The following is an 18,455-nucleotide window of genomic DNA, read 5'->3' on the forward strand; positions in this document are numbered from 1 at the left end:
GGCTGGCCTGGGAGGCAGGAAAGGCAAGGCAGGTGTCAGACCTCCTTGGCAAGTAGGAACTGTACTCAAAAATTACTTTACTCAAGTTCGTCAGGCAAGGTAATAGTTTATTGGATACGTTCCTCCAAACAGGCAACAAAGGCAAAATGCCCTGTAAAGCCAGTGCTGAGAGCAACTGCCTCTCAGCGCTTTAAATATACACTTCCCCCCTTGCTAACTAACCTAACATACACCCTCCCAACTAATTCCCCACGTCTCCTCCCTGCAGGGCTAATCGCAGCTATTCCTAATTTCCTTCCTTGCAATCCCACCCCACCAATAGCAGCATGCTCCTCCCACCTCACCCCCGAGTATGCAGCTATCCTCATTGAAAACAGCATCGGTAAATCACTATGGCTTCTGCATGTGCCATCACGCCACCCTGTGCTGCCCAGACAATTTCTGCAACACCAAGTAAGTCCCATGACTGAGATCCCAAGGCTCCAAAACAGCCATTTCTTTTGCCAATTGAGCCGGCGACAAAGTTATCTCCCCATTGCCGCCATGATTCGAACTGCTTCCCAGCTGGAGCTCATTAACGAACATAGCTCATTAACAAACGTAACGAATGTGTCATTGTGTCTGGCTTCACCCTAGGAAAGTGTCCAGATCGCTGAAGCCCAACAGCAGGCCTGGGAGCCAGGCTGGGCAAGGCAGGCAGGCAGGCCTGAGGAGGCAGGCTGGGCAAGGCAGGCCAAGTGGATGTGGGTGGCCAGCAGTGGTGGTGACTCACCCAGATCAAGCAGGGTGGCAGAAGGCAGGCAGCGATGGCTGGCTGGCTGGCTAGCTGGCTGCTGCTGCTGCTGCTGGAAGTGATGGTGGCAGCAGGAAAATGTGGGAAGTGTAGCGCATAAGTGCTATAAGTTGTGACTGGGCAGGGTGGAGCGGGATGAGCGGGGGAGAATGCCATCAGCGATTGTTGCACATGTGCACAATGACTGACTGGGCCTGGAACAGAGGGGTGGGTAGAGAGGGGTGGGGCCAGCCAGGGGGCCATTTTACCGGTTCTCCGAACTACCAGGAACCATAACAACTGGTTCTATTGAACTGGTGCAAACTGATAGAATCCCACCCCTGGGTAAATATAGTGTTACAAATATCCAACTAGTATTACATCCTATTGAAATTTTATAGTCTATAATGAATTGAGGAAATTTAAAAGTGATATGTACAAACCAGTGGTGATCCACAGCAGTAGTGAGACCTTTAAAACATGGGCCATTATATTTTGCATCAGGTAATATCCATTTCTCTCTGTCTCTCTGACTGTCTTTATCTGTGTCTCCCTCTCATCTATCTATCTATCTATCTATCTATCTATCTATCTATCTATCTATCTATCTATCTATCATCTATCATCTATCATCTATCATCTATCATCTATCTATCACCTATTATCTATTCATCCATCCATTTATATTTCTGTCTCTCTCCTACTTGCAGTATCTATCATATATCTATCTAATTATCTTTAATTCCCATAAATTGAAACAACTGGGCAACTGTTAGGCTGATTATATCCAAAGCAAGAAATCACCTCCTGACAGATTATATCCAAGAATATGTCACATTTGTCAATATACATTAGTATATAACATATACTCAATCTAATTGTGCAGTTTAAAATATTCACTTAAACAGAGTCCTTCCATGCTATGAAGTGAGGGGAAAGTGAGTCCACATAAGCATATGTTGCCTTTGCCATAATCCATATTTATAAACAGATTGCTTCAATTAAATGGCAGGCTAAAAGTGTTCCAGAGAAATGAATAAAATTAGTTTTGATAAAATAATGGTTCGAGATTTCTTAGCTAAAAGCCAGTTAATCAAATCTGTAAGATCTAACTTCATCCATCCACACACCCATCCAGCCATTCATTCTTTATCCATTTAGTAAATTATTCCAGGCAGATGATTTTCTGGTTCTCAAGAAAAGAAATCTTCTATCCTTTCGTTGATGAGTAACAAAGTGCAAGCTTGCAATTTATGAGACAAATAAGTAACAAGTGTGTTTTATTTGCACAGCATCTATTTATGTATTTTATCTTGTATCATAGGCCAGACACACCAATTTGCTTTCTAGTATCAGACCATATTTCTGATACTTTTCCTGCTCAATCTTACATTTCCCTTCTTCTTGGAAAGATAATGGAAAAAAAAATTCTTTTGCAATTCTATAGGGAATCTACAATTTTAATGGATAATTGTAATTGTTCTCATGTGTTAACAAATGGCTGTAATTATGCTGTTTGTAAAAAAAATAGAGCATTGTAGCCAAAAATTATAAACAGATCTAAGTTGATCATGAAGCCTTTAATTTTAGAATAAGTAACAGGAATGAATATTAAATTCATGAAGTGGTGTCATCTTAGATACTTTAATAATACTGATAGGAATTTACTTCTGCTCAAGAAAGTTGTACTTAGAATAGTGATACTAATTTTCTTATCAATACTGATGCCTCAAATGATATGCAAGGATCAATGCAAATTCTATCAGCCCCAGCCTCCACCTCACAAATATCATCTATCTGGAGATTTCATGATCGGCAGCATTGTTTCTCAAATATTTATTGTCTCTCCACCTGCTTCATTCACAGAAGAACCTCTACCTGAATTGTTCAGTGAGATTAAGTAAGGTGTTCAAAAACGTTACACTTTTTATTTTTTTCTGTTCAAAGAGAAAAGATTTTTTGTTTTCTCTGATTTCATATTATTTCTTCTTATTGATTCCTATGTGATATCAGGAGGAAATGGTTAGTTTACTAATTTGAAGAAATATGCTTTTGTTATGTATATTAAATAGCATTTTCTGATGGTTTTGAATGATGTTCAAGATCTTATTTAGTACATCCTCATGTAAAGCAATGTTTTTATTAACATTTAAAGGAATATTCTGCTCTGAAGATCTGTAGGACTATATATATATATCTTCAGCTCTGTGCTTCTCAGAGAGATCACTCTGAGAAGCACAGAGCCTGAACAAGCCTGAAGATGATGAATGAGACTTCATCGAAAGCGTTGCCTAGATACTTCCAATCTTCGCGGAGAAAACCCGAATAACCAAAGATATATATATATATATATATATATATATATATATATATATATATATATATATATATATATATATATATATATATATATAAATTTTATTTGGGTTTTCACAAAACGTAAATAAAATTTCTTTTTTTTTTTTTTTTGAGAATAGTATGGTCCCAGGTTAACACTTCTCCATACAGACAGAAATTCAATTTCATATTCACCTTTGTGTTCTATTCCATATCTTATTACTATTTTAACATTTTCTTAATAATTTTCCCTTCCCTTAATTTTCTCAATCTTACTTTTAATTATCTCATTCCTTTTTAAATTCAATTATATATATATATATCTTTTTCTAAGTTTCAATACCTTTCTAGTCATCATATTTATACTTTTGTCTATCCTGTTTCAATTTCATATTTTCTTTTCTCATTAAACAAAATTTCCCCCTGTAGTTATTAATTGGAGTATGACACCTTTGTATCTTTTAATTTTTATCCATTCAACTCTTATTTAAACTTCAATTTATGCTTTTATAATTATAACATTCAATATGACACATAACTTCCGGTCGAAATCTGCTTGGTACATTCTTAAAATACACACTAAGTTCTTAAGAGAATATATATATATATATATATATATATATATATATATATATATATATATATATATATATATATATATATATATATATAAAACAATGATAAATAAAATACCTATTCTATTCCAACTCAGCTCTATCATTAATGTTAGTTATAAACTTTGACATCTTTAACATTTCTTTTCAACAGGATATCATACTTCTAGGAACACATATAATTTTTTTCATGTTTCTTTCATATTCCTCTTCACTTAATTTTTTTATAACACATTTATAATAATTAAAATGTTCCCCTCCTTTCCTAATTTCATTCTCTCATTCTCTTTATTTCATTTATTTATTAAACATTCCATTACATTACAATGAGTATTTTATCTATCATTATAATCACACTTGTTTCATATTTTCAAAGTTCATTTCTATTTCTAATATAACAATACTATCTTATGTACCCTTGCAGAATCCCCCTTTCAATTAAGTTTTCACCCATTATCTCTGTGTCTTGTACATTTTCCCTGTTTCTCTATGTGCTGATTCTGTCCTTTATAATTTCTTTTTCTTTCCTTCTTCTCCCTCTTCTTCTCCCTTCCCATTTTTACCCCCCCTCTCTAATTCTGATTCTCTCTTCTGTAATCCTCTCTTCTGTTTCTTCCTAATGTTATAATTACTTTTCAAACTATTCTTTTTTTGAGTTGTTTTTTCAGATCTTAAATGTTTCACTCTCTTTCCCCCCTTCCCTTTCTTTTCCCCACATAGAAATACTTGGTCATTGAAAATGGCTTCTTCTTTGTCCCGCCCTTCTTGTTCTACAGGCATTTCTTGTTGTTTCTCATAGTTCAGGATCTCCATTTCTAAAAATTGAAATACAAAGCCAAAAGAACCTCTTCCTTCTTGTACATCTTCTTTCTGTTTTTTAAGTTCCATTCTCAATTCTTCCAAGAGTGATACCATTTTAAAAACTTTTAAACAACCACCCAACTGATTTTAGTCCTTAGATCCAATAGCCAAAAATCCAAAAATCACCAAGTAATCCAAATAATCCAATACTCTTTCTTCTTGCTTCTTTTTTCCACTTTCTCTTCCTGGGGTTCTCTTATCTTGTTACAAAGTTTCAGTTAAAATGTATCTTTTTTAGGAATCTTGTTAAAGTTTCATTGTTAATTCCTTTCACTTCCAGGTGGTCTCTTCCCTTTTTCCAGATCCCACCCTTTTGTTTTTTTTCCTTCTTTTAAAAGTTTTTGAGAATCCAGAAATCTTTATTATCCCTTTGACATTTTATTTTCAGCTTAAATACCTGTTAATGTCAAAGTGGATTTTTGCCGATTTCTTGCTTACATCTCTTAGTTGTCCATATAGGGAAGAAAAGAAAAAAACCCAAATCCTTTCCCTTCCCTCTCTCATTCGCAGCTTCAAAGTCTTCTTTGGGAACAATGTTGTTCTTTATAATTCAAATTCCATGGTACCTTGTATTGTTGTTTTTCCAGTTCGACCTGATCAGCCAAAAGCTTTATTTTCTTATCTTCCTCCTGCATATTCTTTTCCAGTCGAGTTCTTCTTTGAGGTGGCCATTTCTGACCACCACTGCAACCACCTTTGGGAAAGGGAGTAATGGCCAGCTGGGGAGGAGAGATGTGTCTCTCCTTGACCCTGCTGGCAGTCTCTCACCTCTACGGGGTGGCTTAGCCCCAAAACCAGCCAGCTCAGGGCACTCCAGCAGCGAGCACAGATCAAAAGTGTGCACAGTCGCAGCTTTCGGTCTGTCGCCAAAGAAGCTCAAACCGGATCTCCATGACTAGGTATATTTTTGTGGTTATTTTGATTTTTGCTAATCATTGTATAGTCTAAGGTTTTCTCAAGGAATGAGATCCTGAAATATTAAAATGAATAAGGATAAAGACAAAGTGTTGAAAAGTGATGATATTTTTATGAAGTGTGAATTATATTTATGATACTAAATCCAACTCTTCTTTTAGCATACTGACAAACTATTATCAGCAGATCGTGGCTGTAGCATTTGCAGTAAAGGAGATCAATGAAAACCCTCAGATTTTACCAAATATCACCTTGGCTTTCCATATTTATGACAGCTATTTAAATGCAAAATGGACTTACTATTCTACAATGCTACTTATATATACATTAGGAAGATTTGTCCCTAATTATCTATGTGATATTCAATATAAGGTCACTGCAGTCATTGGGGGACTGGATTCTCAAACTTCCTTTGATGTGGCTACCATCTTGAGCCTCTACAAGATTCCACAGGTAGCACATATGCAAGAGAAAATGGAAATGTTCTGTTTTATTCATTCTGCCTTTGTCTGTTATTCTTTAGAGGCAGAAATATATATCTCTATGTATGTATACATAGTGTACATAAATGTATATATGTATGTATCCATCCAACATAAATTGCTTAAATGAAAAGGAACTGATGGAAGTAAGCATTTCTGAAGTTAAATATGTGAATTATAATTAATTTATAATTCTAGTAATAGTAAATCTATAAGATGCAGTAAGATAAATTGGATGGATAGCACACACAGTTTATAATAAAAATGGTTTTGATAAGTTTTTCTGTTTAGGAAATCCAGGAAATATATACCCCTCCAGGAGATATAAATCCTAGTTTTAGAGGATTGGTTTTGGTTTTTCATGCTTATGAATGTAAGGAATTTGTACAATGGGAAAATATTAAGATATAATAAAATATCCTTAAAATATCCACTGACCTTTAGAAACAGGCCCTGTCAGAGAACAATAAAATCAGGATACACAGAATTTGAAAAAAAAAAGGTGACATAATGCAATATTTAGTCTTTTGAACTTAAGCTAGACATGGATAGTGTTTCAATATGCTCCACCAATTGGGGGTAGAGAAATTGGGTAGACAGATTGTCCACATTTTTCCAAAAGAACTCTGCAATAATTTTGCTCCTCCTTAAATGGAAGGAACTTCTGCATTATATGTATCATTATAATTTAAGGTAAACAATTGAAAGTAAGTTTCTATCAGGATTCCAAGACATTCTCACACCATAGGTAGATTCCTTGAAATGTAGCACATACATACTACATTTCACTCATGAGAATTCCACTGAGATTTTCTTCTCCATTAAAATACATTTTTGAAACAAACTACCTTTCATCAAATTTGATTACATTACAAAAGAAAAAATGGCAGGAGAACTTATTTCTACAAATGTCTTTGGAACACTTGATACTATTATACTGATATATTGTAGTCTTTTTCTTCCCTCTTTATTTCTGATTTTAGCTCACATATGGCATTCTTCCAATGGCAACTAACAAAGCTCCAGGCTTTTTCTTCTACCAGATGGCCCCAAAAGAAGCACTTCAATATGTAGGTGTTCTCTCATTAGTTCTGCACTTTCGGTGGTCATGGATTGGACTTGTTGCTATGGATGATTATAATGGAGAAACATTTATTCAAACAATGCTTCCATTGTTTTCAAAGCACTCTGTATGCTTTGCCTTTATTGAAAGACTTCCATTGGTACGTGAGGTCAAAATAGACTTAGTGTACCAAATAATAAAAGCATATTATGATATGATGAGAAACAAAGCTACTGTAATTGTGTTATATGGAGAATCTTACACCATAGCATATTTGCGATGGTTGCCATATCTAGAACTAGAAGAAGAAAAGACAAGCATGCCAATAGGTAAGGTATGGATTATGGTTGGACAGATAGACCTTGTTTCTTTTGCCTATCAGAGAGATTGGAATACAGACATACTCCATGGTGCTCTATCCTTCACAATTCGCTCCAGTGAGTTACCGGGTTTTGAGCCATTTGTTGAGAATATAAATCCTTCCAACAAAAAAGAAAATGGTTTTATAAAGGATGTTTGGGAACATTCCTTCAAGTGTTTTCTTCCTAATACAACTGTGGATAAGGTACAGAATAATATTTGCACTGGAGAAAAGATAAAGACTCTTCCTGGGACTTTGTTTGAGATGAAAATGACTGGCCACAGCTATAGCATCTACAATGCTATTTATGCTGTAGCTTATGCATTACATGCTGTAATCTCATATAGACTTAAACACAGGATAACGGTGGATAGAAGAGGACTAAAATCTCATATTCTGTTATTATGGCAGGTAATTAATTAAAACAGCTTTCCTCAACATAGTCCTTTCCAGAAATATTCAGTAGTAACACTCATAAGTCCCAGTCAGCATGACAAGATTATCTGGCGTCTAGGAGTTTCAGATGAAACATTTTTCCAGAGTGTTGATTCAAAGGAAACCAGATTAAAATGTTATTTTGATCATTTTTCCCTCTTCTCAAACTGGGACTTGTGTTGTTGAACATTTCTTCATTCTCAAGAAGATTCTTTGTCCAGGCTCCTTTTCTCTTTTCCCCCCTGTAATTGTGTTACGATCTAAAATTGAGTTGAGATTTGTGATTTCATTATTAGTATGCATTTATGAACCTAACCAGAGTGCAGCACCTAACTTACCTTGGTTGATATTGAAAAGCTAACTGGGTGATAACTTGGGTGAAAATAATAATAATAAAAATTGAAGATTGTGAATGGGAAATGGAAAAAGACATCTAAGGAGAAGGCAATGCAGACTTTCTGTACTATTGCCATGAAATTTAGATGGATGTCCATGAATTCATTAAGAATTAAGTCCAATTTGAAGACGTTACTTTTTCTTTACTTATACATTTGAAGACTAAGGTGCATAGAACATGATTACTTTCCCATTTTCCCACTTATTTATCTACTTGCATTTACATGTTTTCAAATTGCTAAGTTAGCAGGAACTGGGGCAAGTAATGGAAGCTCATTCCATCATGCAGTCTTTAGGTCACAAACTGCTAACCTGGTCCATAAGCCCAGCATCTTAACTGCTCAGTCACCAGACTCTTTCAAAACAAAGTATACTATCCACTATTTCTGAATTAGTTCTGTGGATATCATACAGTACAATATTATACATTATGTAAAAATAAGGTTTGTTCAGTTCAATATGGTAATGTTTCCATTTTGCAAATATTTGTTTATCCCAGTGTGTAAGATCTAATATAGTTGTGTCCAAATGCAACCAATTTATAAATTCTTTCATTTTATTTTTCCATATAGCTCCATTATTATCTGAAAATTGTATCTTTTAACAACAGTGCTGGTGACAATATTTCTTTTGACCACAATGGGGAGTTAGTAGTGGGATTTGATGTGATCAACTGGGTCATTTCTTCAAATGAATCCTTTTACAGAGTGAAAGTTGGGTGGTTGAATCCTGGGACTGTTTCAGAACAAACTTTCACCATCAATGAGGATGCCATAAAGTGGCACAGATGGTTTAATCAGGTGAGATTAAAGCTTTCATCAAATATATATTGGGAGGTCTTTTAATCCTCAGCGAACATTTATCAAAAATCTTATTTTTTATGGGAAAAGTTAATGTAATTAAACCAGATCCAGCTGTCAGAAAATACTACCTAGCAGGTCTATATATACTTCTGCTGACTGCCGGCTGACTGCAATTTGGCAGTTCGAATCTCACTGGCTCAAGGTTGACTCAACTTTTCATCCTTCTGAGGTTTGTAAAATGAGGACCCAGATTGTTGGTGACAATATGTGTTGTTGTAAACCACTTAGAAAGGGATGTAAAGCATTGTGAAATGGTATATAAGTGCTATTGCTATATGGGAGAATATACTGTATTTAATTGGCTTTTCAAGTCTTAAGCCATACAGGATTTGTGCTATCTCAAGTATTTAGAATTACTTGAGTTAATTTAGTGTTTTAATAACAGATACCAACCATAAAGTTGCTCCCTCTCCCCAAACAGCACATCACAATAATTAGTCTTGAAGCTACTAGTAGATTGTAGTCACATTGTCCCTATTCAAAAACTGCTGGTGCTGGTAAATTAAGTGGAGATTAAAATGCAGTCCTTTTCCCTTAGATTGATAAGATTTAAAATTTCCTAGATTACACATCCTTTCTAAAGCAGATAAGTTCTTAAATCCAAGACAAAAGAGATAAACATTAACAGCTTTATTGTCTTGACAGGTTTCAGGCACAGTATTTAACCTCCAATCAGTTAACTACTGCATCCAGATTCTGACTTAGATCCTTCACAACAATTACTATTTTGAAAAGATACTGAATCACCCAGGCCAACTTTCAGATGGCCACATAAACTGACATTGAACTGAATAGATCTATTGACATGATCTATTGCTTGATCAAGTTTCAAAAAAATGAGTGATTTAATATCAACCATTGCATAAGAAGCATCAAAGACACAAATGAAAATTTTCAGAATTAGAAATAATTCTGTTTTCAGAATTAGAAACAAGGACTAGACTCTCCCCCTCAGATGATAAGAATTAACTTTTGAAAACTGGGTATTTCAAAAGGAATTATTTATTGAAAAGGAAGACAGCAAGTCAACATTCAAAGCAGGATGCAGCTTCCAGGCATGCAGCTTAGATAAAGGGAGTTAGAAACCTCCCCCTTTAGTCTGATGTGGATTTCATCAATACAAAGAAGCAAATGTTAATTTCCCCCCCTTTTCTGGGAACATTGTTGTTAATTTCCCCCCCTTTTCTGGGAACATTGTTGTTAATTTCCCCCCCTTTTCTGGAAACATAGTTGAGAAGAGATTCCCAGGAAGTTTCTTTCGGAGCTGGAATTCTTATGGCCCCTTCTCCTCTTGCTATCTCTCCAAGAGGTGACAAGTTTCCAGGCATCTGGGGGTTCCAGCCCACAGTTGTAAATAGTGTAAAGGTCATACAGATTCAATATAAGAATTTGGATATTCAGGTTACATCAAAAAGGATTACTTGTATCCACCCCATCCCCTTCTTCCGTTGACGAATGGCAGATACACGGATCTGACAAATACTTTCTTAAAAACATTTCAGACTTTTTTTAAAAAAAGAATTTGTCCCTAAATATTAAATAAAGTCTCACATTTGTGTTCCTTTATACATTTGTTGAATAAATCCCTATTTAATTAGGATAAACCTGAAATTTATTGGTATGGGGTGTTGCAGTGGTTAGAGGAGTATAGTTTTACAGGCTTACTCTGATCACAGCCAGGAGTTCAATCCTGATGGCTCAAGATTGACTCAGCCTTCCATCTTTCTAAGATCAGTAAAATGAGAATCCAGAGTCTTGAGGGCAATATGCTGACATTGTAAATAACTCAGAGAGTGTTGTAAAACATTGTAAAATGGTATATACTGTAAGTCTAGGTGTTATTGCTATTGCTAATCCTGAAAGTTAATTCATGGCAATATTTTATCACGATTTTGTGTAATGAAATGAAGATCTAAATTTAATTGAACCACAGGGATACAATAATTGTAAGAAACTATGAATTAATGTTATCTTGGTTGGTATAGATTTTTTGAAAATCAGAATTCATTGACTTATTGATTATGTTATTTGCTTATTTAATATTATTTGTATAGCTGCTCCTCTCAAAGTAGCGGTTAGTAGAAAATATTTTATGTTTTAAAACATAAAAATCCACAGAACAAATTAATAATAATAAAACTCATCTGCCAGAAAACTAATGCTGATTTTTAGAAACATTACAATCTATCCCTAAACTGTTCCTTCAAGTCCTCCAATTTTCATAATAACTAAGTCATTGTCTTCTCTTTCCTTTCCTCTTTCTTTCTTGGCATTAAAACCTTCTCCAGAATGCTAGCATCTTAGTGCAATGGGTCTAAGGTAAAATAATTTGAAATGATAATAATTTGAATGTACCTCAAATGAGAACTCAGGATTGGTTTGTTTAAGGACCTTTTTGTTTGTTTTTTTGATTGTCCATGGCATTCTCAAAAATCTTCTCCCACACCAAATTTCAAAAGCATTGATATTTTTATATCCTGTTTCTTCACAATTCAATTTTTACTTTCATAAAGTGTCATAAGAAAAACATTTCTGATCTTGTAGGTAGAGACACAATATTGCATGTGAATAGTATTTCCAAGGCCTTCGTGGCTGATCTATCAAGTGTTAGTCTGATACATATTTCTTGAGTTCATGTTTCTCTATTGATAATGGTTGATCCTAAAAAGATGAAGACATTTACCAGTTTGATACCTTTATTGTCAATTTAATGTCATTAGTTTTTTTTTTTTTTTAAATTTTGGTTCCAATTTTTCACTATACTCTTTGATTTTTATTACTAATGATGTTACTTTCTCCAATTTAAAACCTCATCTTCTTCTAGGTCAGTGGTGGCTAACCTTTTTGGGCTCCTGTGCCAAAAATTGTGTGCTCGCTTGCGCTAGCGTGCTTGTGTGCCAGCACCCAGAAGACAATGTGTGTGCCCCTCTATGGCCCCTGCGCATGTGCATGCAATCCCCCTGTTCCCTTACCTGCACTGCGCATGCACGTGACTCCCAGATGATTTTTGGCCCATTTGAGGCCTTTTTCGGCCTTCCAGAGGCTCGAGGAAGCCTCTGCAGCCTTTGAAGGCCAAAAAATGGGCCCATTTCAGCACTTGTGGTGATGAAATAGTCCTGTTTTTCAGCCTCCAAAGGCTGCAGAGGCATCCCTCGAGCCTCTGGGATGCTGAAAAAGGCCTCAAATGGGCCGAAAATCATGTGGGAGGCACCCACATACACAATGCAGGTAAGTTTGGTTGGGGGTCACAGGACCACACAAATGGCTCTGCATGCCAACTGTGGCACGTGTGCCATAGGTTCACCATCACAGTTCTAGGTTGATTTATTCTTGGTTTCATGGCATTGAATTTTACTATGCATTTTATGCAGAGTTGTTTGATTAATGTATGCTGTGAATGTGTTTAGTTAATTATGAATTAAAGGGCAATAATATAGGTCACAAAATATAAGCTAGTGTCATTTAGGTTGTTGCAATTGCATATGAAATTGGAATGCAGAGGTTGATTATAGTTGCATGTTATGCTCCAGTGAATGGTGACAATTGAAAAGTCAGAGATGTGTTTGGGGAAAATTGTTTAACACTCTTAATCAGAGCTACTCAGAAGATGCATTATTCCCTATGTAACACAAAAGGATGGGTGGAAATTAGAAGAGAGAGTTCCAAAACCCAAATAGGTGCACTTTGCACTCATTAATTGATGGTTGGCTGAACTTAATAAAAATGCATTATGATAAAAACAGCACACCTAATAAAAAGAAATGATTCAGTCTGTATAAGAATAAAGATAAGTTGTACAATATTCATTTTGGTTATTTAATATTTTTATGGATAATGTCTGGGAAATGCTTATTGTGTATTGGAGTTATGAGCAAGTAATATAGTTGTTATCAAGCAGAACCTTCATGCTATGTTGGTAACATATGAAAATTTTTTCACAAGTTAAAACTTATTCTGTAGATAATAATTTTTCTTTTTCATATATTTAGGCACAACCTCTTTCACTATGCAGTGAGAATTGCAAACCTGGTACAAGAAAGAAAGTGAAAGAAGGCGAGCCGTTTTGTTGCTACATCTGCATCCCATGTCCTGAAGGAAAAATTTCAGAGGAGCAGGGTAAAAAGAGAGAGGGGGGAGGAGGGGGGGAGGGAGAGAGAGAGAGAGAGAGAGAATAATTATACTATCTACACTGGTACACTGCTAATTGCTGCATGTATGGGGAGGAGTTCTTTGTACAGTCATGTTTGTACCTCTAAGCAATAAAATATGCTTTTAAAAAGACTTATTTTAAAAGTATGTGTTTTCTCCCTTTTATTTAAATGGAACACCATAAAAGAAACTGCCTCCTCAAAATAGTCATTTAGGGTCAAACTTAAGACACATGTATCTGCAAATTCTGTGTCATGTAGTAGTTAACCAAATACATTTAGAAAACTCTGATGAACAATTCAATTTTTTTAAAAAAACTGCTATTTTTCTCCCTAGCGATTGATTTTAAAGACATGGGTCAATGATTTAAGAGATAGCAAGCTGTCAAGATACTTGACATTGATTATCTAATTTTTCATGAGTTTCAGAACTGTCTATATTGGTAGTCACAGAAACATCTGATACAAACAGATTCCAAATTTAGCTATCTGTTGTGTATCAAAATCTATTTTATTTATTATTGATGTATATCCCTGCAACTTTTAATATTCAGAGAGGGGAAAAAGCTTCTGACGCTCTCCTATCATGTACAATTTTATCTATCCCTATCATGTCCTTCCTTATCTATCTTTGTTCTGAGTTACTATAGTTTTCCCTTGCAGAGAGTTTGTTCAGACTCCTAAGGTGATCCTATTTTGCATCTTTTTTTAGTCCTATAATATCACTTTTACAGGTGTACTAATGAAAACTATACAGAATTACATAAAGCTCATTATAGATTAATAATGGCATTTACGGCATCAGTGCTTTTAATTTTAATCCCCTTCCCCCTGAGTTTCACCTCTTACTTGACAATCATAATGTTCTACTATGCTCAGAATAGGTTTTCCTGTTCAGATGCTGAGAGTTTAGACTCTCAGTTATATATAAAAACTCCTATGTGTTATTTTGCACTTGCACTTGTTTGTATATGTTAAATATTTTATTTTAACAATCAATTATAATAATAAGGGATTGTCTATTCCAAAATTAACTTTATTTCTCTCACTATCTGAACCATTAACTAAAACCCATGATCCACTGAGCCTGGAAACTATGGGAAATACAGTGCAACAATAGAGTGCTGAGCTGTACCTCTGCTGAGCCATCAACTGACAATAGCAAAACCAAGTACCAAAACCAAGTACCCGGGCAGGAGTAATTGATCAGACAAAGAACATGTTCAGTCACTCTTCCCTGCACCCAAAAATAAGCTGCCCAGATATCAAGCACACAACAGAAGACAAGTCAACAGACATTTGGAAGGACAATTAAGATTCACTTGTTGAGACACACTAGAAAATCCACGTAGGCAACCCACATTCCTCCAAGCCCACATTGGACCAGCCCATGCCCCATAAGCCCCATCAGTGCCTCTTTTCAAAATCTTAGAATCTCATTTTTCTCTCTGTAGCTACAAATTCCTTTACTGTTGGGAAATCAACCGATCAACCTCCTTTCCATCAGAAATGTGCCTCATGTCTTATTTGCCTGCATTTTCCCAGTTCAAAGAAAGGGACCCAGGAAAATTCTTTCAACATCTTTTAATTGGCATTTATAATGTTGTATTATGCTCAGAATAGGTTTTCCTGATCAGATGCTTAGATCAAAAATATTCTATGCAAAAACTGTCTTTCAAGGCCATATGTGTTATTTTACATTTCTTTATATATGTTCAATTTTATGGTATATTCATCTAGATTTGAGAGATCACCTAACAATCCTTTTATTGCTGTCAGAATAACCTAGCAGGCCTATCAAATGTGGTGACTTCTTTGTTGTTGCTTTTTTAATACTTAACAATTGAAAATGGAATGTGTCCTCTTAGTCTATCACTCCTCAATAAATTTATAAACTTTTAGTAAAGGCTTTTTGAAAGTTCAAGGCTTTAAATTGTCCCTTTAAAAAATCTAGAATTAGCTCAAGATTATTCAGTAACCTGTTCATCATGTGAAATAATTTTCAATGTTGAAACAAAAGCTGTTTTTGCTCATTTGTGATGATAATAGTAGTGTATATTTGCTAACTATGTGAAACAATTCCATATTTCAGATATGAATGACTGCTACAACTGTGAAGCTGAAAAATATCCAAGCAAGAGTCAAGATTTCTGTATTCCTAAAACTGTAACCTACTTATCTTATGAGGAATATATGGGGATCACTTTAGCTTTCCTTGCCCTTTTATTTTCTTTGGTGACAGCTTTGATGCTTGGAGCATTTATAAAACATCACAACACTCCCATTGTCAAGGCCAATAATAGGAACCTCACCTACACTCTCCTTTTCTCTCTTCTGCTGTGTTTTCTTACTGCACTATTGTTCATTGGCTGCCCCCAGAAGGTGACATGTCTCCTCCGACAAATTACTTTTGGCATTGTGTTCTCAGTGGCTCTTTCTTGTCTGCTGGCCAAAACAATCACTGTGGTTTTGGCATTCATGGCCACGAAACCAGGATCTAGGTTGAGAAAGTTGGTGGGAAAGAAACTGGCCAATTCTATTGTAATTTCCTGTTCTCTCATTCAAATACACATCTGTGCCATATGGTTGATAAACTCCCCTTCATTCCCAAATGCTGACATCCATTCAATGTCTAAAAAAATTGTATTGGAATGTGATGAAGGGTCTGCACTCATGTTTTACTGTGTGTTGGGCTACCTGGGCTTCTTGGCTATTGCCTGTTTCACTGTGGCTTTTTTTGCCAGAAAGTTACCTGATAGTTTCAATGAAGCAAAGTTCATCACTTTCAGCATGTTGGTCTTCTGTAGTGTTTGGTTAGCCTTTGTTCCTTCCTATCTGAGCTCCACGGAAAAATACTCAGTAGCTGTGGAGGCGTTTTCTATTTTATCTTCCAGTGCTGGAATGCTAGGTTGCATTTTTCTCCCCAAATTTTACATTATTGTTCTGAGGCCTCAAATAAACCACAGGGACATGCTAAGAAGAATATGAAAGAAAGACTGACTTTTAGAAATACAATTGTCATTTTGAAGAGATCTCAATTTATAGGATTGTTAATTCCATAAATAATTATTCCAGCCACGTATTAATTGAAGGTTCAAAATAATCATAAATTTAGTTATTTTATGGCAGAATTCTACAAATGAGTTTGCTTGCTTTTAAATTTTTGGTTTGCACGAACTGTTTCTCAGCAAAAGTAATCACACTGTATTTGTATTTCTTCCCTGACTGATTATTTAATTAATTAATCTCATTTACTTGGCTCTAATAAGCATCAACAAAAATAGGAGAATGGAGAAATAAGGAACTGCAGAAATTAAACTAGTATTAGGTTTCCTTTGGAATACATACTTCACAGAATTATACTTAATAAATCTATGGCTGTCCACTACTATCACTGTAATATTCTGGATGTTTACACCATAATTTTTCCTATCATTTCTTTACATGCATCAAAACAGCTCTTCTTTGAATAATCACATTAATAGGTACAAGCTACAGGAAATGTTCCATGGTCCTTAGGTTCATTACTTCAAGAGTGACTAATGCTGTAGGTTGATTGTTCATTATGTTTAAAATTTACTTGGGTTTTATATTTTTGTCTTTGACCGTATTGCATTCTATCTAGAATCTGCCTAGATTTGGTCTGGTTATTGTAAAGTAATAAATTATAAAAATATTATTATTTATTTTTCTCACTTCTCTCTCTCCCTCTCCCTCTCCCTCCCTCCCTCTTTCTCTCTCCCTCCAACACTAGATTTATTTCCTGTTACATGAATCAGAAAAGAGTGGAAAAATTCTAAATCAATAGCAAGGTTGGGTAAGGACCAATTATTGGAACTGCAGTTAAAGAGAAATCAATTGGCCACATTGGCAAATGTTGGTCTTGATAACTGCAATATCTTCCAGACTGGTTTGTTCCTGACAGAATTATTTTTGATAATTCTGGACTTTTGAAGAATAATTTCTGAGCTCAGGTCAAAACAATGGTGCTTACCTATAAAAATACAAACATGCCAAACCATTTTATTCCTTTTTTGGAGTGAAGATTGAGATTAATGATGGAGGCTTTTCTAACTGGGATGCAGTGGTGGGATTCAATTTTTTTTACTACCAGTTCTGTGGGTGTGGCTTGGTGAGTGTGGCAGGGAAAGGATACTGTAAAATCTTCAGTCAGAGGTGGTATCTTCTGGTTCTCTGAACTACTCAAAATTTCCATGGTTCTCCAGAATTGGTCAGAACTTGCTGAATACCACCTCTGCTGAGATGTCACAATTAGTGATATGCTTCTTAAAGAAGAGCACAGATTATCAGTACCCTTTTGTTTTTCATATTTATTAAATCAAGTATTTTAAGAATTGATATTTATTTTCTTAGAATTCTTTTAAAAAGCACAATCAATTTCTAAAATAGTTGATATATTGCATTTGAAAGACTCTGAAAAAAATGTCATCATTTATAGAGAGGTTGGAGGATTAGAAGATACTGTAGCTCTTTAAATAAATATATTTTTCTGCAGTCATACAGTGGTTTTCTTTCAACTATGTTAAGAATGCAAGTTTAAGTATGCTGCTTATTAAATATTACTATTTTCTCTCTCTTTCTTCTCTCTGGTAGACAGTTATAGACTTCAGGATAGGCAGAAACATTTGTCACTTCATTGTCTAAGCATGCACTCAACCACATGAACCTTATATGTGGGCTCAAAAAGATGTGATTTAGGAAGACCATGCCTTTTTCTTCCCATTCTTTCTTTTTTGAAAGAATCTGTTGGACATTTTGTATTTATAACTTCTGATCCCTTCTGCTTTGGATTTTTGATAGTCTCATATCACAACACAGATAAAAATCTATTGTTCCTCTTATCACATCTCCTGACATGACCAGACTAATCAGATGCTTACATCCACTCAGTTTTCAAAAAACAAAAACAAAAACACCCTCACTTTAGGATTCTTATCCTTTGAATTTGATTACTGTCCAGCCATAGTCTCTTTCTGAAAGCACTTTATCAACTGTATTTATCCTCAGCACATTACCCACAATCAGATGTTAAAAGGAACAAATATTTGCCTAGTATATAAACTGTCAGAACAACTTTGATATTCAATGAGAAAAAAAAGAGTAGTGTGATCCCATAGATCTTTCAGCCCCTGCTCATATTAACTTTCTAGTAAAACTAGCAAAGTTGGGATGTAATGTGTTTTTTTA

General features: G+C 35.1%; 1 protein-coding gene across 1 annotated transcript; it reads left to right on the forward strand.

The window, feature by feature from the left end:
- Positions 1 to 6,985: 6,985 nt before the first annotated feature.
- On the forward strand, positions 6,986 to 16,235 carry LOC113426577 (vomeronasal type-2 receptor 116-like). Its single transcript, XM_087947453.1, has 4 exons — positions 6,986 to 7,738; positions 8,809 to 9,036; positions 13,089 to 13,215; positions 15,340 to 16,235. Exons 1-4 carry the CDS (start codon positions 6,986 to 6,988, stop codon positions 16,233 to 16,235), a joined length of 2,004 nt encoding a protein of 667 aa, XP_087803579.1.
- The last annotated feature ends 2,220 nt before the right edge of the window (positions 16,236 to 18,455 follow it).

This window comes from Notechis scutatus, chromosome Z, assembly GCF_049901735.1.
Source record: "Notechis scutatus isolate UNSWTSFEM ecotype Mainland chromosome Z, rNotScu1.2, whole genome shotgun sequence".
Classification (NCBI taxonomy): Eukaryota; Metazoa; Chordata; class Lepidosauria; order Squamata; family Elapidae; genus Notechis; species Notechis scutatus.

Bases quoted from the DNA above. Each gene is read 5' to 3' on its own strand.
- LOC113426577 (XM_087947453.1), top strand. From the start codon at position 6,986: ATGGCAACTAACAAAGCTCCAGGCTTTTTCTTCTACCAGATGGCCCCA. The intron at 7,739-8,808 runs GTAATCTCATAT...TTTTCCATATAG, and splicing joins TAGCTTATGCATTACATGCT to CTCCATTATTATCTGAAAAT. The intron at 13,216-15,339 runs GTAAAAAGAGAG...TCCATATTTCAG, and splicing joins AAAAATTTCAGAGGAGCAGG to ATATGAATGACTGCTACAAC.